The sequence below is a fragment of the Stylophora pistillata genome, chromosome 5, assembly GCF_964205215.1.
Source record: "Stylophora pistillata chromosome 5, jaStyPist1.2, whole genome shotgun sequence".
Lineage (NCBI taxonomy): Eukaryota > Metazoa > Cnidaria > Anthozoa > Scleractinia > Pocilloporidae > Stylophora > Stylophora pistillata.
In genome coordinates, this window is record NC_142523.1 from 26,002,768 (window position 1) to 26,024,319 (window position 21,552).

The following is a 21,552-nucleotide window of genomic DNA, read 5'->3' on the forward strand; positions in this document are numbered from 1 at the left end:
TGCAAACTGTGATTCAATTATTTGATCATTATAATTTCTGACAGTTTGTTTGATTGCTTTTCTCATGTCTGTGGTTTTTGCTGAGCTGTTTTCATAATTTGTATATTAATTTTATTCAAATCTGAAGTTTTTAGTATTGCAAACATGTCTTTCTGAAATTTTCAAACACATCAGCCAACAACAATGCATCACTTTGCAGATACAAATTGTGATATTCACCCATAGTTTTCAATTTCAATGTCTTTCAAACATTATTTTTTTGAGCATGTTCATATTCTTCATCTGTTATGTGCTCACCAGTCAGAATTAACTGTCAGTAAAATTCTTCTTTTGGTGGCAGCTGTGTTTCTTTAAATTTTTCAAAGCTGTCCCTGTAGTCATAAGAATAAACACCTTTTTGTTTCATAAGTTTGTATTTTTCATCTTTCTTGAACTTTTGTCTTGCATATTTGAAACTGTCTTCAGGTAATTAAATTATCAACAAGCTTTACAAGAGAACTGCTCATAAACTGGAAACTGTCTTGAAACACCAAAATTATTATTATTCAATGTGAAAGCCATTATATTTCTCCATATTATTTGGAGTGACGTCCAATTTAATCTGGTTTTTTCTTCAACCAACTTACCAATATTTTGCATAGTGAATTGAGAATCATAACCTCTCAAATTATGCAAAATCACAGGAATCCTCATTTTTTTAAATATTGAGCCTAAGCTTAAAATTACAATCCTTATGTGCTCTTCCACTGAATTCTCCAGTAATATGATCATGATCTCCCACTCTGATGCATTCATTTGTGTATTTGTTTTGTAAATATATTGTAACTTTTAGCTTTCTTGAATTTCTTCATCATCAGTCATTTCAAAGCTTTATTGAAAGGCTTACAAACCATATCTTTGCAATATTTTGTTTCTTCAAGAATTTGTTTCAAAAGTTTCTCCACAGCATTCTCACTTCTGAAAAACTGAACTGGTTTACTAAGTTTGTCATTATAACAACAAAGTAGTTTATAAGCATTTGTAACCACAATCTGTATGCTTCTGATAAGGTTCTGTGTGTGGCCTCAAAATCAGCATAAACGCAAAATGGAAGTGGAATCTGTCTGTATAGACGTAAAGAAAAATTTTTCACCCTTTTCTGGCATTTTTTTATTTTGCTTTCCATTTATAGCAATACAATCTCCATATGTTTACTTAATATATCTTGACTACTAAAACACTGTGGATAATACATACAAATGTATTTCCTTGTTATGCTTGGTTTTATGCCTCATCATCTTGTTGAAATCTTTTATCGATACAGTCATAATGGCTCTTGTTATCATAAGTTATCAATTATAAGTAGGCTCATTTCATTCTGAAATGTTTAGGTTATTTTCATAACCAAAAACATAAATTCTGATGCAATTCTGTTTTTCAATCTTATTATTGTAATGTTTCAGTGAAACTTGAAAATCAACACCTGAGTAATCCAATTCATCAACAAACTCTTTGTCTGTCTTTCTGATTCTTTGTGAATTTATACTCTGCTGCCGATTGAGATGCCTGACATGGCACCATCTAAAAGATTCATTATTTTCATTCTTCATATTATTTTATCAAACTCTTTGTAAGTACTAATTCACTTGGAAGTTGCATATATGAAGACCCTTCCATTAGCTTTTATTTAACAATATTTATAATATGTTGATCAAATCTATCTATTGTCTCCATCCAGATCCTTTAGAAATCCAATTACCAATTCTATTAATAAGTTGAGAGCTTGAACTTTTAGGATCCCTCTCAAGATCAGCCGCATTAATCACAGTTTTTGAATATGAATAATTAAAAATGCACTTTGAAATTCATCTTCACCACCCTTCATTTACTAAAAGTAATTTTTAAAGTCTCAACAAACTTAAGACCTTTCATTTCCAATAATTGACCTCTTAACATATGAAAAATCGCTTTCCTTGTTTCTCTCAACTGTTTCAAAGCATTATTATCACTACGAATACTGATTTTAAATGATTTAGTAAATTCACTCAGTGCTTTATCCTTGAATGTAATATTAGTTCTAATAGTCCTTAGTTTTGGAACAGGAGTTGCGACATCATTTTTCTCATATTCTTGAACCATTTTACTTAACAGATTCTTGTGATCTTGGCATTGGAATTGGTTTAATTCAGCCAATCTTTTGGCAAGTTTTAAAATCAAATCAATCAAAACAGATTTTTTCATTTTTTTCAAATCTATATTTTTAAGATGTCTCATCTCCGTACTATAGTTAGATAAAAGTTTTCACCCTAATTTTTGGCCATACTCATTTCTGCTTTTTGTACGTCATTTACCCTTAAAACTTATCCTTAATGTTGAAAGACAAAACTGAAATCTAGCGAGAATTTTCGTCAAGTGTGTTATTAGTCTTAATTAAGGGTTAAGAAAAGGAATAGAAGTGTATTATTACTTTAAGCCAGTCAATGTAAATATTATAGAAAGCAGTTTGATTATTTCCCTTTCCTTTTGGTGGTCTCATCTGAGTACAATTTCTTTCACCTTCTTATTGTGGTAACGTTGTGAATTTGGTATGGAAGGAGATGTTCAGTTTCTACGGTAAATGGAATTTGTTGTAGTATATTTGGCGGTAAGCTATGTTTTTGATTATGTTAATGTGCTAGTTAAGGATGAGAGTAAATCTCTCTAGTAAAAGTTCACCCCGCACAGGAATTCCTGGAAATTTCTACCTCTTGTACTTTTAATTATTTCCAGACCCGTTTTAATGGATGAAATTCTATGTCAAATTCACGATCCAGGAATATTTCTTGAAGTTTAATTTAACACCTTCAACACCCCTTTCTTTAAGGTGACACTGAGTGCAAACAGCTTATACCTTTTTATCTTCGCACTGAATTTTGAATTAGATAATGTGCTCTAAGACCACGTAGCATTTTTGGGGGTGGTACTTGTGAACGCCCCTTCTCCGAATCTTCTGTTTATTTTGTTGTTGTGTAAGTCTTTTAAGGCTATTTTCTCTTAATATCTCTTTTCAAGAATGATTCTAGTTCTTCCGATAGGTTAATTATGATTTTTATATTATCAATCCTGTTTCCGTTCTGGCCGATCTTAACCGTAAAAAGGTTTGAAATTTAAGGTAGAAAATATATCAATCAATCAATCGTTTATTCAACCCTATTGCAGTAACAACTGAATTACAGGGGGCGGTCGCGACATTTATTTTGAAATTTGACAGACTTCACAAAATCATTAAATGTTTTGCATTTTTCAGTAGAAGCCTGAACCGATTGTGAGCCTGAGCGTAAATTAAAACCGTGGTAGTAAACCAGCGGAACCCGAAAGAGACTAGTAAGTGTTTTTGACATATGACAGGACTTGGCAAGATTCACGCAAGCTTGTTGCCGCCTATCGCTAAGTAGTTCAAGGTCAGCAAGATGCAGTGCATCGCTATAACAGCGATCAGGGAAGACAATATAAAGAGCTTTCTTCTGGACTTATTCTAAAAGGTCACTTAGGTAGGCTGGAAGTGCGCCCATGCAGGGAACGCATATTCGAGCACAGAACGAATCGTACTGCCATATACAGATACTAATTGGGAAGGTGAAAGTCCACTATTCTTAAGAATCCTCAACCCGTAGAGGAGTTTGGTAGCTTTGTCGTATATGTACTCACAATGTGCGTTCCATGAAAGGTCATCAGAAACTATGACCCCCAGTAGTTTGTACTCGGATACCATCTCGATTAGGGCGCCCCCTATTAGTAGAGGACTGGAACATGTTGATTTATACCTGAGAAGGTCAAGAACCATCTCTTTACACTTTTTAGGGTTTAGTTTCATATTGCGCTCCAGGGAGTACTTATTTACATTAGATGCGATGATGGGCAGACAACTATTGGAGTTCCTGGGAATAAGTTCCAAGATGGTGAGGTCATCAACGTACTTAAGACGAGTACACCGTTCACTGGCCAGCCTATTCACAAGTATAGCGAAGAGAAGGGGAGCCAAGTGCGTACCTTGTGGGATACCACCACGAGGCGAGATGGCCGAGGACAGTTGGCCATTAATTCTAACACGTTGCAGCCGGCCAACCAAAGGCGCCAACCCAACGGACAATAGCTTCATGAACACCAAGCACCTCCAACGCATGCAGCAAAGCCCTGTGGTCGACGAGATCGAACCCCGTACTAAAATCAGTAAACGAAATTCTGGCGTACATGTCCTCCCTGTCGAGTGATTCGAGGATGACGTACATGAAGTACACCAGTGCGTGAGTAGTAGATTTACGAGCAACCGCAGAATGCTTCTTGCCAAGCTGATGTTGAACTTGGGAGAGCATAGACGAGTAGGTAAATCCCTCGAAGATCTTAGCGAGCTGTGGAGTTAGGGCAATTGGGCGCAAATCCTCCTCAACCACCTTTGGAGGGCTGCATTTAGGAACAGGACACGAAATTGACTGCTTTAGTTGGGGCGGGATAAACTCTTGAATAATCGAAGAATTATAATTGTCACAGACAACCGAAGCCAACTCCAAGGTGAGTTCAGACCATACCCTTTTGAGGGTTGGGTCAGGGCCGGGTGACTTATTAGCCTTAACCCGCCTAAGGGCGTGATATGCTGTACCTTCATCAATTAAGAACCCAGGAGGGATATCGTAAACCATGCTAGGACCAGGAGGTTCCAAGGGAGAGAAGTCAAGAGAGAGGTTGCCGAGGAGCTACTTGAAACGCTCGGCAAGCAGAACCTCATTTGCCATCCGTTCGTCCAACATTTGTAGATGCCAGGGGGAGGTACTCCCCCCTTTGCCACTCAATTCATTGATTTCGCTCCACCAACGCTTAACATTCGAAGACCTTTCTAGCTTATATTTGTATTTCAACTGATTAGCTTTCTCTTTGACCTGTTAAAAACTCCCTTGTGTGACTGGCTCAGTTAAAACCTTTAACATGGTTATCACTACTATTATTTATTATTTATTTTTATTTGCTCATTTATTTAATTTCATTGTTGTGTGTGTGTGTGTGTGTGTGTGTGTGTGTGTGTGTGTGTGTGTGAGTGTGTGTGAGAGAGAGCCTACACAGTGTCTGTTTAAGTAGCCCGCCTAGAATAGCTTCGCTAACTGCGGGCTACAAAAGCCTTTATTTCTTTCATTTTAAAAAATAAAGTCAATGTTGTTGTTGTTGTTGTTAAGACAGCTACTTTTCAGGTTTAAAAGGTCTTCTTGGCGATAGAACAATTAATCTGCACAGCATTCCTATAGGCTTTGTAAACCTCAGAATTCTTACCGTTGTAAGGAACAGCCATCTGGTGATTGCGGATTAGAGACTTGATTTTGGTGGTAATCCATGGTTTATCAGACGAGCACACTGTTATCTTATGTAAGGGTAAATATGTATCTACAGCCGCAGACAGGAGGTTGGTGAATATAGTGAGTTTGTCAATGACAAGTGGCTCGTCATAAACAGACTGCCAATTTTGCTGAGTTATCCAGCTTATTTTGTAACTGCGTAAACAACTCGAAGGCGCACACTTAGTATGCAGGAACTGTTGCACGTAACTTAACGCGATTCGCTGGTTGATGAGATAGAACGATGAAGATGCAAAAAGACTGACTGCCTAGTAGTGTCACCTTTAGTGTCGCCTTAATACGCTGGGGAACAGCATTTTCAATTAGAGTAGAATTGAATGATATTGACACCTGAGCTAGTCGTAAAAAGGAGAAAGTTGTATTAAGAATCCAAGCCAAGAAATAAAGAAATATTAACTGGGTGGTAGAAAAAACTTCTAACATTAAATACCCAAATCCCAAGGTCAACCGCAAAACTCCCAAGGTCACGATACCTCCGTATTAGCCACCAACAAGAGTAAACCACTGCATTGTTCAACAGAAACAAGCATATGGAATAGCCACTGTTGAGGCCAAACAAAAAACTCAAACTTTTCGTGCCCTTAGAGTCTATCGTCGAGTTAGTGGTCAACTGAGGTATATTTGTTTGGTAGTTGGGGGGTAAGAAGGGCAGAAACATGGCAACTGTGCCAAGACACCCTTTTTTAATAGTACTGGCAAACGTTGCATCTGTAATTATTAACCGACTTTTTTTTTAACTATAAACATCTCTCCGTACATTTCTTAATAAAATTTGACGCCGATTTTAGAGTTACATTTCTAATAAACCGCTTACGTTACGCGGGCGCTTGGCCACAATAGTTGGCGATGGAAAACAAAAGACTGTGCACAGTCAGGGTGAATCCGACCCAATATAGGTCAAAATTATAGCATTTTCTTTTTCTTTTTTTTTTTTTATCTCCAGTGTTATGGGGCTTGCGTCAAAACTCTCAACTTATTTCAACCAATATGCAGACAGACAACTATTGTAATGAAACAATGAGACCTTTCATGTTGATTGCCAAATGATTTAAAATAGCTTTTGCTACCAAGTGTCACATTATAAAATTTTAGTCCATGTCGTTTCTAGAAAGGAAAAAGTTGCTGCTGACCCTTATCCTCATTATGTCATTTTCTTCCCTTTTTTTTAGCGGTTTAATTGATCTCCCTTTTTTTTTCTGTTTGAGGGCGTAAAATATATACTTTTCCTTTGGGAAAAGCGAGGTGTTTAACAACAACAACAAATGCGTGCATTTGGAAATTACAGAAGGATGAGACCAAATAAGGAAAGATGAGGACTCCACATTATACTATTTTTGATGTCATGAATATTCATGAACTTCAGCTGTCTTCACAGAAGGACTTAGTAAATCATATGAAAAAAAATCAAAGGAAACTGTGAATAAGTCGTGGATACATTGCGTTTGAACAAGTTTTGAAGATAATTTCCAATTGGTAACTCCCGGATACAGTTGAAAGTACTTGGTATTACTTTGAACTGCTAGGTTGACGTCGGGTAAATGGTCAGAATTCACATTTTGGTTATCGATCAGTACAAAATACAGACTGTAAACCGGCTACGAAATGCAGAGTAGGTACAAAATACAGACTGCAAACCGGCTACGAAATGCAGAGTAGGTACAATATACAGACTGCAAACCGGCTACGAAATGCAGAATAGGTACAAAATGCAGACTGCAGACTGCAGGTTGGGTACAGAATGCAGACTGGAAATTTTGAAAACTGTTTTTTCTTCTGATATATGGTAACATATGTCATCTTACAACTTACCGAATATCACGCAATCGCCTTTTAGCAATCACATGATTATTTGCACTATTTAAACAGTAGAGTGTTTCTGTCGAGGAACTATCGGCTGATAGTTGCCCCCCCCCCCCCCTCAAATATATTTACCCGAGAACCGATGCTTTTAGCTAACTTCGCGGCCGTCAAACCATGTAATAAAAAAAAAATGACGAGCTAAAATCATGAACTTCGGCAAAGAATGTCTTACAAAAGGCTTTAGAAGAGTACTTTTCAGACGTCTTTTTTGGCAGACTGTCCGTAAAAGTTGAATGTACAGTTTTTAATAGAACCCGATGAAAAGTTCTGGGCCGCGCTGGTTTGGTGAACGCCAACATTGGACTGTTGATTAATGCAGCGAGTTTCGTCCTGGCTCTGATCTTGCTGCAGTGTTCCAAGAGGACTTAGTGACTGAGCGGTGACTCTGAGCGGTGACTCTGAGCGCCGGTTGCAACAGCTTGGCTCGCTGTCAATGGGGCCAAAAAATTGCTGATTATGGCTGAGGACTGCACTTGTTGAATTGTCAGTCTTTCGCGGTACGAACCGATTGAGGCATCACTTCTGTGGCCAGTAACACTTCTTACTCTCGAACTCTCCAGGTCGGCTGCTTTGAGGATGGTTACTGATGTCGCCCGAGTACAGTACGATGTGAAGTGAGTCGACAGACTAGCTTTCTCACTCATGCGGCCGAGTAAATCTTGCAAGGTATTTTTCCCTGAAGGGACATTGCAGTACCGCACCGCGTCGCTTTCATTAAATTCGCCGGTGCTGTTGTTTCAAGAAACATAAGGTGAGCAGCTGCAGTTTCGCTTCTGCAAATACTTTTTTTACGTCTGACTGTACATCTTTCTGTATTGTCTGGTCTCTCATACACTATGACTTGCGAATTATCCACGTTGTCTCGGAAGCCGCCAGGATGATTTTTTGTCGCTCGCTCTCGGAGGGCAATATATTCCAGGCCGTTTGCGGTTTTTCTGAAAACAATTTCTTCCTTTACCATATTTCTCTGGTTTCTCTGCCTCGCCTGCTAAAGTATAGCATCAGATAGAACCAAGCAGTCAGAAGTAGACTTTTAGAATTGTCGTTTCCTAACTGCTTCGCCGTAAACAATTGCTCCACATCTTCCCGCACCAAGGCTTACTTGTGTTTTGTAGATGACAACGCCCCCGTCTTCACCAATTTTTCTAGGTGGTAATCTAAAGCCTCTTTAGATGGAACAAAAACTTTGTTGTGTATGATGGAAAATGCTTTCCTGTGTGGAGCTTGACTCAGGTACCGTTCAAGACCCGCTCGAATGGCTTTCATGGAGTTTCGAGAATAGTGTTGCCCACTAACTGTATGTGCCCCCACGTAAAATTTGCGAAGGACTTCACCAAGTCTTTCTGCCGGAACTCTTCAATGCTTTCCGTTATTCCTTTCTCTCTAGACCAAGCTTAAAGGTAAAAAAAATTTCATTGAATTTAACTTTTATTCTTTCTTGTGGTTTCTTAGTGGGTATCTTTTAATTCAACCGCATACAAAGTCGCCTACCTGGTTTTTTGGGGTATTTCCTCAATGACAAGGATAATCACATCTTCGCTGACCTCGGCGGATCGAGTAGCCTTACTTGTTACAACGAAGCCTGCTTGTTTAGAACACAAAAAAATTTTTCACCGAGCAGATGAGACGTAAAACCATCAGAAAAGTAAACAGTCGGCCAGCCACGAAAACAACGCTTCGCTTTCCCCTATAAAAGTTCGCCAGTTACTCATTTTAACGATATTTAACGATAGAAATACTGATGCCTCGCAGGGAGAAGAATGAAAGCTTGAAATTGTATTTAAGAACGATTGTGGCCTGGACGCTTTGTTAAAAACAAAATATACCCCGGAACGCCGAGGAATATTCCACAATAGTGCAAATGATGGCGAAAGATGATCGCGGAAAAGCGATTGCACTAAGCGTCTTTACTCAGTTACACCTTTAGTCTTTCAAAGAGCTTTGACTCGGTTACACATGTGCTAACTGCGACGAGTATTTTAATTAAAATCTAACTCCTTCGAAGAAAGAGCAAGTTAACTTTTAACGTCGCAACATTTCTTCGGAAATGTGATAGAGGCAGCATTCCTGTATAATTTCGGAAGGTCGTTATTAGTTGGTCTGCCGTCGACATATCGATTTGTTTACATCTGAGTGCGTGACACATTTGCATATTCTGCCCCACGACAAAAAAATCAAATCAGTAAACATGTATGTATGTATCAGTTATTTTGATTCTTTTTTCCCATAAGGAAATGACACAAAAATAGATCTAGATTGAGGTACTTACGGCCAGCTGATTGGTGCAGATAAAACATGAAAGAAAAGGAAAAGTCAATCAAATTTTCTATTTATATGTTTACAATACCACTAAGACTGTATAAGCTTCAGCGGTGAAATTTAAATGCTGTTTATCATGATGGGTGACAAAAACTAGCATGTAAAAGAAAAATTTGTTCGCAAGCCCTGCCTTCAGCAATTTAGTTTCGCCTGCGTTGTGAACGGTTTCTTTGCTTTTTCCCGGTCAAATTGATGTAGTCAGGCAATGTTGATGGGTCCATGACTGTATTTCTATATTAGCTCTTTTTGAAATTAATATACCAACGCTTGAGGAACTCAGTATACCCGAGAGAACTCGTAGTATTCATTCTCAGCATAACAGTTGTCTGCTTTCAGAATAATTTACATCGAGCAGTTTATCTTGCAAGGTATGGTTTGTTGTTTCCTGTCGCCAGCTGAATGCATTTGCAATTGAGTTTGCCGGGCGCTAAGATACAAATGATCAGGTCATCTCGTGCATGAAATCGCAGACATCTTATTCTGCTTGTTACAGTTTATATCATTTGTTTTCATGGTAACTTTCGCCATCATAAAAGTCTCTTTGATACTATCGAGGCTCTTCATTCAAATTAAAGATGAACGGATATGACAGCATTCGACGAATAACCAGCCATTACTGTAAAACTACCTTCCCATATGATAACATTATGCGCCAAGGCTTTATTTCGCTATTGGGAGATTTTATTGTAAATTGGGCTCTTGGTGCAGAATTTTTTCTTTCTTTCTTTCTTTTGGAAAAAAATTATTTCCAAGTCAGCATGATTATTATTATTTTTTGTAATACTTTCACGGTGGAAAAAGCACAGCCCACAATAAATATTAAAATATATACAAGAATTTAAAAACAAATTAACTACAGTACTTACTGCATTGTTCGTCTGATCCATCACTACAGTCCCAGACCCCTTCGCAGCGATAAGACGCATAGATACACTTCTCTTGATTTGCACAAGCAAACTGATCGCCTGCACAAGTTACTATGAGATGATGAAAAGAAACACACGAATTGTGACTAATCGTTTACACTTCATGTACATTTCTAAAAAAAAGAATAAACAACGATTATTAAGGGCTACATCACGACTCATGCAAGCGCTGTCACAATTGAAAACCCCATGAATGGGCGGTTAGCAGCTTGATTTCAGGGATTGATCTTTTGTAACTGATATTGTGAAGATACATTTCATCAGAGATCAAGATTGATCTCTACGCGGTTTTTCTTTTTCTGAAAGGCACTCGCGATGGGTCGGAGTACCCTTGATGGCGACGCGTTTGATCTCTTTTCAGACTTAGCTGCAGACAATCTCCTGATAGCACAGAATTTCTGCATTTCTCTTTTGTCAAAGGTTTTCTTACCTTTTTTTACTGACATTAAGCGTGTTGTTTTTTTAGGATACTTTGTTTTTTTAATAAAGCTATCTTCCCTGGAAAGCTGTTATTTTTGTGTTCTGTCGATTTCCCGATAATGCGAGTTCCAGTGAGCTTTTATGCTTATTTGTATTTGATACTTTAGACTGGCAGGATATAGCCGTCAGATTATGTTTCCGTCGATTGAGAAAGTCCTGAAATTTATTGAAACTCTCAGAAAAAGATCAGAAGGAACAGGGTCTACATTCTAAATTACAAGGAAACAGTTGCCGCTGACCCTCGACTTCTTTAATTCTTTTTTTTTCTTTTGTCCTTTTTTTAAGGTCGGTTTGCTCTCTCATTTCCCTTAGTATTAGTGTATCGACTAATGGTATTTTGTAGAAGAAAATGAAAAGAAAAACAAGAAAGAAACCGTGGAGGATTGAGAACGGATAAGGAAGAGACATAATAATGCTTTTAATAAATTTCAGCTGTCAAAGAGGCAAAGGAATTTAAAAATATCATTTAATTAAATGAACAAATTTATCAATTTGATATTGTTGTTGTTGTTATTGTTTTACATTTATCTTCTCATGCAACCTCCCTATCAAGCACTGCCTGACCTTGTTTTTGTTCCACCCTATTCTTTTTTATTCTTCCTCTAAATAGAGAAAGAAGCTTTTTTTTTTTCACTATTGCGATCGCGATCATGTTCAATTTCGGATTTCTTGTCTATGGCTACATGCAAACCAATCGTAAACCAAAAGACAATTGTGAAAGGCGCATTCATAATACAATATTCGTTTAATGCTGCTACTGTAGCAATATGTATGGGACTATACAAATAAATATAAACCTAAGGTCCCTATCGTTAGCTGATCGGTGCAGGTAAAAAAAATGAAAAAGAGGAAAAGTTAATCGAGTGATCAGATAGTTTTTTGACAATACCACTAAACTCCATTCACTTTTGCGGTAAAATCATAATTTCATTAACCAAGGGCGACAACAATTTATGTGTGAAAAAGAATTTATCCGTGAGCTCCACCTTCAGCATTTGTTCTAGCTCCTCCACGCTCAGACACCACTTCGGTCACCAACCAATCACAGCGTTTAAAAATAAGTGGCTCGAAGTGGTTTGTATAGAAGCCACACGCGAGGCCAATCCCACATACTGAGTAAATCTCATAAATGACATTGAGTGTGTGCTATTGTTTACAGTTGTTATTTAAGGTCAATAGTGTTTTTATCCCCAATTTATTTTCATTTGTGATTTTCGATACCTCATCGATGCATTTCCTTTGCCTATAACTCAGATGGTTCGTTCGCAATCAAACAAAGGGCCTCTTGAATAGCTTTGTCCATACAACAGCATTCGCGTGACCAATTGAATAGCTCTGTTCATATATGAACAGAAGAACAGCTCGGACAATAGTGTGGGTACAGGCGTTATTTTTTCGCGCTCCTCCCCTCCGAGCTCATTAGTCACGACTGGCCTTTTACCTGAGATGTGGTCTCTTCTTTTGTGTGCTTTTTTTCTTCTATAATGTGAGCATTACATGGTTATTTGATTTCGACCTATCGTCACAAGTAGTGAGTGAATCATTTTTGTCAAAATTTATAGACATTACAATGAGTTGTTTATAGGTCTTTTTAAGTAACAAGTTGAGTCCTCCAAGATATTTTTCGGATCCAGAAAAGCCTGTTCAGAATAGGGTTGGAATATTTGTTTTTCATTTTCTCTAGCCGGTTAAATTTTCATATGTAAATATTTTGTTTACTTATTAGGGTAGCAGTGAGAGCTAAACATAACCTAATATTACAGTAACATACTTGCAGATGTGAAGGGAACAGCCACCAGCATGAGCAGTAGAACAGCCTGTGGATTCATGACAATCTAAGTGGAAAGTCAAAAGGTTATTTAATTTATTTATCATACTCTTTTTTTTGGGGGGGGGGGAGTTGGTGGAGGAAAGCAAAAATTACAATTACCTGCTGAGTGTCGTGAAGTCAAGATAAGCATTCCCACCGATAAATAAGGGGGAAAAGGAAATTGTTAGATCTTACGGACTATTTAAAGGATTTCTATACATAGATGAAACCATTTCCAGGAAGTAATTAAATTGGAGAGAAATATCTCGTCTTTGTAAAATGTTGTTTTCACAAATGTCGTGCGGAGCCAATAAAAAAATACTGAGTGTATATTTAAGAAATTACAGCTCGTATCAAACTGACAAAATTAAAGCATAGAGATTTATCGATTTATAAATACCTTTTGATTACGTATATTACTCTTTCGCCACAGTCTTCTAAAGCCACCTGAAGTAGATTCCGAATAAACAAGTTGAACTTGGGTTAAAGTTTAATACGGATACTACTTCCAACCGTTAAAACAATTCAGAACGACGGTAATGGAGACTTCTCATGGAATTTTCACAGAGCGCAGAAATATGATGCAATATAATGTCAATCATAATTTCTTTGATAATAATGATGTTGATATTTGCAATAATAAAATAACAAATGTAACAGTTTAATGAACAATGATAAATCAGGAAATAAAGCACTTTTTCTAACAGTCCATATGCGTTATTTATCAAGCTTGTTCGGACACGATGGCTAGATATATTCTTTTTTTTTCTGTGTGTGTGTGTGTTTTTTGCTTTTGTTTGTTTGCTTTTGTTTTGTTTTGTTTTGTTTTTTTATCTTTTTTTTCTTGTTTTGACTGTCTTCCACTTTGTTGCCGACATTGTCCAAAAGCCACGAACTTTGTGGGTCCGCTCCCCGCACTTTATTTCTTGCACGCTATAGAAGCGGGCAATCTTGAGCAGGCCCCGTCTTTCCCGCACGGGTCGCCAATCAGAACACGCGATCGCTTCGTCCTTCTTGCGGGCGCTTCCAGCTAAAAAATGAACCGCAGTAATAGACCGCGCGGGATGTTGGGAAAATACGAGAAAATTTGGTGTAACTTGAAGTGCAGCCAAGTGGTTAACGAACTTTGCATTCCTATGTTTTTTTTAAAATCTCATTTCCTTTCAGTTGTTTTTTAGTTTTGGTTTTCTTCCTTTTTAATGAAGTTTTAAGATGAAGTGCTTCAGTTATTTCCTTTTTTGTCGAAAGGAGAAACAGGTGAACGTTCGAATATAATTCAGTTCAACTTCAGTCGACCACTTGGATCTAAAACTAAAGAAGACCATAGAAGCAACGCTCATTTTACTAGCATTAATCTGAAATAAAGCATACAGAAGCAAATTACTCTAAAATAGATATTGGCCCAAACATGCTTAATACACAGAGGTGTGGTATTAACACAACATTAATATTATGTTTGTCAAAGCTGTTTCTTGGTCAGAATTAGAATCAGTATTTGTATAATACTAAAGAATGCCTCTTAAAAACAATCAGCTTAAAATAGTTATTTAAGAACGAAAGAAAGGAGCAAAACGATGGGAAAAATTTTCACAGAATCGAAGTAATAGAGATGATGATCGTCGGCGACGATTAATTATATGCGGCACCTCATCAGCAGGTTAACAACCGAATTATAAAACGAGTAACGATGTTCTCAATACTCCAGATGGAGCCAAAATAAATAACAAAAGATTACCTTTATCAAGGGTGTTTCTCTGAGAATGAATAGATTCTCGTTAAACAAAGTCGAAAACGGCTGAATATAAATATTCCTTCCGTGGTGACATAAACCAACAAAAAGGAAGACTGTGCTGTTTACTTTGCATAAGGACGTATTTCAGAATCCAATAATCACACATGTCGATGACCTAAATTCGAATCGAGCCAATAAGAGGACACGAACATTGTGGGCTTGCAAGCATCTGGAGAACTAAATTAACTCCTGCAATTAACATATTATTATTTGTGGTATTCTTAACGTAATAATATTCAAACCAACACGTTGGAAAAGTTATATCGAGAGTTAATACGGAGTCTTATCATTACAGAGCTTGTGAAGGTTTCTTCAATTTTGAAACGTTAAAGGCGTTTCAAACTAGAAATTACTTCAGAAATAAGATATTTCTAAATATGTCCCGTGAAAATAGATAGGAACGCGCATGGTAAAGATTGTTGTGTCAGGATAGAAAAAGCGAGAATGATAATAATAATTGCGATAATGAAGATGATGATAAATTCAATAGTATAATATTAACAACCATTCTAAGAAAAGGAATATTAATTACCCTATAAATAAATAAGTCTCATTTAGTTTTAATGTTTTCAAAGATCACGGCCCCCCGGCATTTAACATATTGCTATCTCTTTTGGTCAAAAATTAGAATTATAACATCATCATTCTTTTAAATCAGCCAATCAGGTGAGAGATCCATCACGCTTCCAGCCCTATGGTGACAATTAACGTTTAGTAACGTCATTAGACTGCTTCAGCCGACGGCCGGCAAGAAAAAAATTTCCATTTCAAACAGTTTTAAATTATTTTTTCTTTGTTTTTCTTATTCTGTGTCTCGTTTCTGTTTCTCGATTTAAGTCTGTATCGTTTTGTCTTTTGACAGTTATCAGTAATTGGCCAGCGTTTAGGATGATTAAGGCAGGTCGTAATACGGTGGCCTTCCGAAATGATCGTCTGTGTCACCCCAATCGTCCCAAATGAAGCACGAGAGATCAACTTAAATTTTTGGAAACCAAGGGAAAAGATCGGTAACGATTTGGACGATGGAGAAACCTTCCAACGTTCGGATGTACGACCGCCCCGATCATCTCGATCAGTACTAACTTGGTGCGCCTATAAGGATGATGCAACACTGATCCAAAGAACATCAGTGCTTGAACTTCCCGAGTCGGCTGCATAGAGGACAATTCTTTCGTGATCGTTGCTTTGGTCCAAATAATTTACAAGCTTCTGTGTAAGGCAGTTTTCAATGTTGAGTCGGGGGAAGTCCCCTGCTAAACAATATAGAAAAGACGTAGGAGACGACGCCGAGGACTTACCGTCCTAATCCGAAAAGACAAGAACATCTAACCATTTGCAAATGTCACAGCAAAGGCAGCACGTTCCCCTCAGTTATTTTAAGACCCTGAGTGTTGGTACGGTCTAGGGCTTTAACCTTTGACCTCCCGTAAGGCAGTGCGGCGCTCTACAACACCAGCTTCTAGTCACGGTTGATAGCCGTGTAACAAGCATGAACACTTTCTGAGATGAAGTCGAACCCCCAAGACTGTCTACGTTTAATAAAGTAATGTAAACTTACACCTTTCCGTTATGGAAAAGCAGTTATTAACGGAAACAACCACAGCAACTGTAGGTCAGTTCACAATTGGTGAGTTTTATTCCTTTTTTTCCCAGTTGGGGTATCTCGAACAAATCTCATTTGTTTCAAGCTCAACTCTACGCAAAATTCTGTGGACTTTCCATGCAGAGGACAGAATTAAAAACGACTAAAATACTACATACAGAGTCCTCAATTGTTTCACGGCCCGTTATGACTGACTGTGAAGTTTGGGATAGAGCAGCATGGTCAAGCAGGATTTTGGAAAACGTTCGGCAAAAATAATCCAAGAGTTCAACAGTGTTAAATACAAAAATTGTTTTTAGAATGACTTATCTTAAATAAAATGACCTCTTGAACTGGTAACAATGGGAAAGAGAATTCAATATGATACCTATACACTAGATTTGATAAAGGGAACGAGAAATGTTTCCATCGTCACCTGGGTGATGGCTGTTTTAACACTAAATCCGTGACTTTCTCCAGTAGTTCAATTATGGGACTTGTCAGGGGAAACTTGGTGGAAAGTTTCTTCTTTACCACTGGCTTTCTGATGTAATATCTGCAACATTTATGAGACAACAAAAAATATTGATGGCAATGATTCATTAGAGATTTAAAGGTTCACCTATCTAATTTGCCCTTTCATTTCTTCTGCCCCTAATCATTTACTCTACGCCAGTAATTTAAATGTTTATCATTTATGCTTGGGCGTTACAAAAACGAATCTTCTTCAAATCATTTAACAGCCTGTGTACGTTTTGTTTTGTTTTGTTTTTGGATTTGTCTTGTATTTTTTTCAGTGTTAATTTTCATGTAATTTTTTTAAGACAGTGAAGTAAGTTTTTGATTACTACCACTCCGATATGTCCCCTCTCATAAACCTCTGAATAATTCCCCTTTCTTCGTCTGCAAGCCTTTGTAACTGATAAACCTTCTAGAGTATCTCAAAACGCTTACTATAAGTTATCAAATATTACAACTGCAACAATTTCGGGAAAAATGGTACAAAAAGATTTGCTTTTGACTCGCGCCACGAACTACATCGAAAAGGACGGACTGTTCATAGTCTACTGCACTATCATACCTAAATTCCTCTGCGTATCCAACTCGGATCTGATTCGCAACCATTGTACCATATTCCAGAAAATTATTGAGCAGGTAAAGTTGTCGGTAAAGAAGAACAACTTCGGTGGGAGAGAGATATCGGCCAGAAGATGATACCAACAACGTTAAACGTTCCATGATTCTCTGTACACAATATTTCTGAAAATAGAAGGAAGAATATCAACCTTTGATTGTGAGACGCTGCTGTTGTCGTTGGATTAAGGTCGTTCCTAACATCCCTTAACCCTTCACCATTCAGATTGACCAGCAGCTAATTTCTCCCAACATTGTCTATGCTAAATCAAACATTAAGGTCACGAGAATAAAGGATAATGGTTGCCGACTGAGGGAGCGCAATAAGAAATGTAGAAAGAACACTGGAGAATATGCATACTGATGTTGTAAAAGTTTTAGGGGTTAAGATACGCACTAACCAACGTTAACAGATGTTAGTAAAAATCTACCGGCGTTCCATCACTAGTTCTGCTATCTGATTGGCCAACTTACTCGCCTGTAGCCTGAAAATGTGCGTTTGTAACCATAATAAAAATTGAAAAAGACGAGTCTGTGTTGTTTTGACTTAAAAGTTTTAGATGACTAGAAGAAGCAAACTGTAAAGCATTTAGAATAAATCCGTTGCTCTCATCAACCACCAGGCGATATGAAATTTGTGTTCACAATTTAGATGCTAAATTAAATTGGTCATGGTCGCGTACTATTGGAACTTTGATTATTTTAAGTCGGTTGGGTATTGTCGTGTTCAATTGGAAAAGAAAAGCTGTTGAATTCGTCAATTCCTCAAATTTTCTAAGTGGCAGCAAACCAAGCTGAAACGTTTCCTTTGAAGACACAGATTGACCAAAGTATGAACGAATAGACCGTAAATGTCAATCCCCGCCGTAAAGAAGGAAAACTGTTTTTTGCACGTTCCGAATAGAGCGGGTAGAAGTTTAGGAAAAGTGCCTTTCGCTACCTCGAAACGAATTGCAGTTGCATAAACTTTAAAATATTTGGTTAATCTTTTTGTCCAATGATATTGTCTCAATTTGTATTTCTCTTTGTTTCGATAATTCATGGAATGAGAATGCTTTTCTAAATGTTTGCTTCTATTTTGCCTCAACCCGTTGACTGCCATGAGTTACCGAGACAGAATTTCTCCTTACAATGTCAATACAACATCAAGCAGACAAGTGATGAGAATAAAGAAAAGTAAGTCCGCAATGCGTACATGTGTGTCTTACGCAATTTAGCTACTTTTAGTGTCTGGTGTCATAATGAGCTTCTTCTAGCTAATAATCTGATTATGGTTAGATAGTTTTCAATATTTTTCTTGCTCATCGATAAAAAACAAGATAACTAGCATACAATATAGTGCTGAAATGTTCATTAAAGTTGAGGGTTGAGGGTTAATTGCCAAACTTTGTTGTGGAGGTCTCATTTCGACAACAAAGGTTACACTTGTGACATGAAGATTTTAGGTACTGAAAAAAACCTCAGCACTATATCACACAGTGGCCTGATAGATTCAGTCATGATTTGTTTACGTAACAAAGTGGAATTGGGTTCTGAAGTTTCTAGGTTAATCTTGTCTTCCAAGGCAAGTGATGTGAAATTAACTCCAGGGAAGCATGATATGAATATTTTTGGCATTTTGTGTACCAGTACATGAGGAACACGATATAATCTACACTAGAAGCCATTGGGAGCTTGAATTGGTTTGAATGTATGACTAGTTTTACACAATACATACATGTAAGCATAGGTTTTCATTTATTATAATTATTTTATTTTGGTTTGATTGTATTTTCAGTAAACAACACAGAAAAATTCAGTTAAGGTAGGTATAGATATGGGGTTGCAAATGGAAGAATTTCAGGGAAAAAAATAGGTGTATAACAAGATCAGAACACAAGCAATATTTTAATGAATCATGTGTTGAGTAGTACATTACATTGACACTGCTAATAAGTTTTTAACCCAATAAGATTTACAATTTTACCGGGAGGTTTATTTGACAGAAAGTTTATTATAGATAGAATTTCACCATAATAGATTTCAGGAACAGTAATCAGAGATATGATGACGCAAACATAACAGGGTTCAATGTACAGGTAAGCTAGTGCACAATAGTATCATGATTTAAAGTATCAGAATTTTTAAGCTTGTAATTTCATGCCTGTGTGTTTCCCAAATTCAAGCTATGTGGAGACATGAAATGAATAGGTGAACTTGACATCGTCATGTAAATGGTCAACTTGACATTGTATCAAAATTTGCTTTCAGCTGAAATCTTACTCAGGAATGCATTTTTGTTATTTTTTTTTCAATATACCTAAAATTTATCCAGGCTTTTGTTTATTTTGGTCAGCTAAAGGGTGCATCAATCAGCACAACCTCCTTTGTGTAAGTCTGATTGGTTTCCAGTGTGATCTAATTTACATTTGTGACTCAGTTTTGCACTAGTAATACATGGAAAAGGCATCTAGCTGTTTTCAGCCAATCAAGAGTGTAATTTTTCGATGAATTACCTTAACCCAAATAGACTACCGGTATGAAATAAATAACTTGGATCATGACATAGTGCAGTTTACACTTTGTGTAAGCCACACAAAAAAACTAATTAGTTGATCCAATACCAAATTCTCAGATCATACATCATAAGAATTGTTTGGCTGACTAATGAGAATTACTAATGAGATCATGGGAGTGAAAGATTTAAGGAAGGTTTGTCTGTGAATTTGAAATTTTTGAGCTCATATAGATTGAATTTAAACACTCGAATCACCTAAAAAGCCTGAACCCCTCAAACAAGAAATTTTTGAAAGACCCAGCAAAATACTTGATGTCCTCAAGTGAAATACTTACTGCTTGTTCTTGAGCTTCAACAATCTTTATGAGCCAAAAAATGTTTAGGACATTGTCTTCTACTGAAAAGCAGTTGGCCTGAAATAACAAGAAACATAATCTCATAAAGTTATCATAAATTCAGTCCAGTTGCTAAACATTGTTCACTATAAGAATATAAGGATGAGTTACAAGGTCAACCCTGCATCAAAGTTAACAATGAGTGACTAGCACCTGATTTCTCCTTACGATGTCATCCCTGAGTCATATATTAGAGTCACGAGAATGTAGGAAATGATCACCAACTAAAGAACCTCTTGACTGTTTAACAAATTCTCCTTGTCATGAGCTTAGGAAACGTGTAAAGAAACAAAAATCTTAATAAACAACGCTGCGCTTAACATCCATATTTATATTCTCCATTTCTCTATACATCTCCTGTGATACTGGCAAGGAGAACTTGTCTGACAATCAGGAAGTCCTTTTGATAGGGATCATTTCTTTTATTCTCATCACCTAAAAGTTCAATTTAGGGAAGGTAGTTTCAGGACAAATGAGTTGTTAGTCAGGAGTTAATGGTATTCAAACCTAACCTGATGCAGGGCACACATCAGTTCAAACAGAAGCAAAGTAGCATTGTCCAGAACTTCTCTCAATAATTTATCAGTCTGAAAAGAAACAGAAAGTACACTATATATAACTAATAACAGCATATGTCTCGTTACATTTTTTGGTACAGAGGCATCCTTATGAGAATTACTTGGCGAGAAACTATTTCTAGAATTGGATTCCTTTAAGTCCCATGCAAAGGTGAGCAGGTACTGATACTTAAGTATCCTGGTGCCGATGTGGAGGTCCTGCCTTCTAATGAGAACCCAGGAATCCACATACAGAAAATCACAATGAAGTGAACCCGCAGAGGATATAAATGGAAGACAACACAAAAAGTCCCTGGGTTTTTGATAAAGAGCATCTGCAACACATTATATTTTATTTTTTTTCGTTAACACTTCATCACCCAAAAAGTGAGGAGTCACTATATAGGACGGGGCCTGAGCCCGAGTTGGCTCGGCCATGCGCAGTTTAATAGACTTACGACTTGTTAGTTGTGTCCTTGCTTATTTTGTTTGTGATACAACTAGGATGGACAGTAGCAACAATGCATCCATGGCTCGGGCAGCAATAATGGAACTACACAGCCTACCAATGCCTACAATTGCTGCTTTAGATGGCCACGCCCTAGGTGGTGGGCTTGAAATGGCCCTGTCATGTGACTTTAGGGTTGCTGCAAGTAACACTAAAGTAGGGCTGACAGAAACTCGTTTGGCTATAATTCCTGGGGCAGGTAGAGTTTTCATAAGATTAACTTTGCTTGTTTTACTGCTACTTATCCATGGCAGCTAGGAATTTCATTGTCTCTGGATGGAATGGAAGGCCATCACAATTGACCTAGCTCCTCTTCCCTTAGGCTATCACAA

At 37.3% G+C, this 21,552-nt stretch overlaps 4 protein-coding genes and 1 long non-coding RNA gene across 15 annotated transcripts in view; 2 read left to right on the forward strand and 3 right to left on the reverse strand.

Annotated features, from left to right (window-relative positions):
* Positions 1-5,761, forward strand: part of LOC148731073 (uncharacterized) — a 20,663-nt gene extending 14,902 nt beyond the window's left edge. For 2 of the 7 annotated variants that reach the window (XR_016001191.1, XR_016001187.1), the window contains 2 exons: positions 3,266-3,342; positions 3,820-5,761. This is a non-coding gene — a long non-coding RNA (uncharacterized LOC148731073). Of the gene's footprint in view, positions 3,343-3,819 lie in introns of all 7 variants that reach the window. The other 5 variants (XR_016001189.1, XR_016001190.1, XR_016001192.1 and 2 more) reach the window with 5 other exon arrangements.
* Positions 1-21,552, forward strand: part of LOC148731068 (methylglutaconyl-CoA hydratase, mitochondrial-like) — a 121,137-nt gene that overhangs the window by 96,480 nt on the left and 3,105 nt on the right. The gene's annotated exons all lie outside the window — the stretch shown is intronic.
* LOC111347475 (hemicentin-1-like) overlaps positions 1-21,552 on the reverse strand; it is a 165,603-nt gene that overhangs the window by 89,480 nt on the left and 54,571 nt on the right. The window lies entirely within an intron of this gene.
* Positions 10,250-15,573, reverse strand: LOC148731074 (CD320 antigen-like). 2 transcript variants are annotated; one of them, XM_088760040.1, is made up of 4 exons: positions 14,491-15,573; positions 13,156-13,202; positions 12,717-12,780; positions 10,250-10,516 (listed from the first exon to the last, which is right to left on the reverse strand). In XM_088760040.1, exons 3-4 carry the CDS (start codon positions 12,772-12,774, stop codon positions 10,389-10,391), a joined length of 186 nt encoding a protein of 61 aa, XP_088616166.1. In that variant the 5' UTR covers positions 12,775-12,780; positions 13,156-13,202; positions 14,491-15,573; the 3' UTR covers positions 10,250-10,388. The 2 variants fall into 2 exon arrangements, with proteins under 2 accessions (XP_088616166.1, XP_088616167.1); XM_088760041.1 differs by lacking the exon at positions 13,156-13,202.
* Positions 16,161-21,179, reverse strand: LOC148731075 (uncharacterized protein C12orf56-like). Of its 2 annotated transcripts, XM_088760031.1 has the most exons (4): positions 20,668-21,179; positions 20,096-20,173; positions 17,211-17,389; positions 16,161-16,685 (listed from the first exon to the last, which is right to left on the reverse strand). In XM_088760031.1, the coding sequence occupies exons 1-4, from the start codon at positions 20,785-20,787 to the stop codon at positions 16,562-16,564; spliced, it is 501 nt and encodes a 166-aa protein (XP_088616157.1). In that variant the 5' UTR covers positions 20,788-21,179; the 3' UTR covers positions 16,161-16,561. The 2 variants fall into 2 exon arrangements, with proteins under 2 accessions (XP_088616157.1, XP_088616158.1); XM_088760032.1 differs by lacking the exon at positions 20,096-20,173 and having other exon boundaries at positions 20,668-21,178.

What these genes read in the sequence shown, in the direction of transcription:
- LOC148731075 (XM_088760031.1), bottom strand. Translation starts at nt 20,787, where the DNA reads ATGCTGTTATTAGTTATATATAGTGTACTTTCTGTTTCTTTTCAGACT. An exon ending in TGATGTGTGCCCTGCATCAG is followed by an intron (nt 20,174 to 20,667) that starts GTTAGGTTTGAA and finishes TTGTTATTTCAG; the next exon opens with GCCAACTGCTTTTCAGTAGA. An exon ending in TTGAAGCTCAAGAACAAGCA is followed by an intron (nt 17,390 to 20,095) that starts GTAAGTATTTCA and finishes TTCTATTTTCAG; the next exon opens with AAATATTGTGTACAGAGAAT.
- LOC148731074 (XM_088760041.1), bottom strand. Translation starts at nt 12,774, where the DNA reads ATGAATCCACAGGCTGTTCTACTGCTCATGCTGGTGGCTGTTCCCTTC. An exon ending in TGTTCCCTTCACATCTGCAA is followed by an intron (nt 10,517 to 12,716) that starts GTATGTTACTGT and finishes ATCATCTCATAG; the next exon opens with TAACTTGTGCAGGCGATCAG.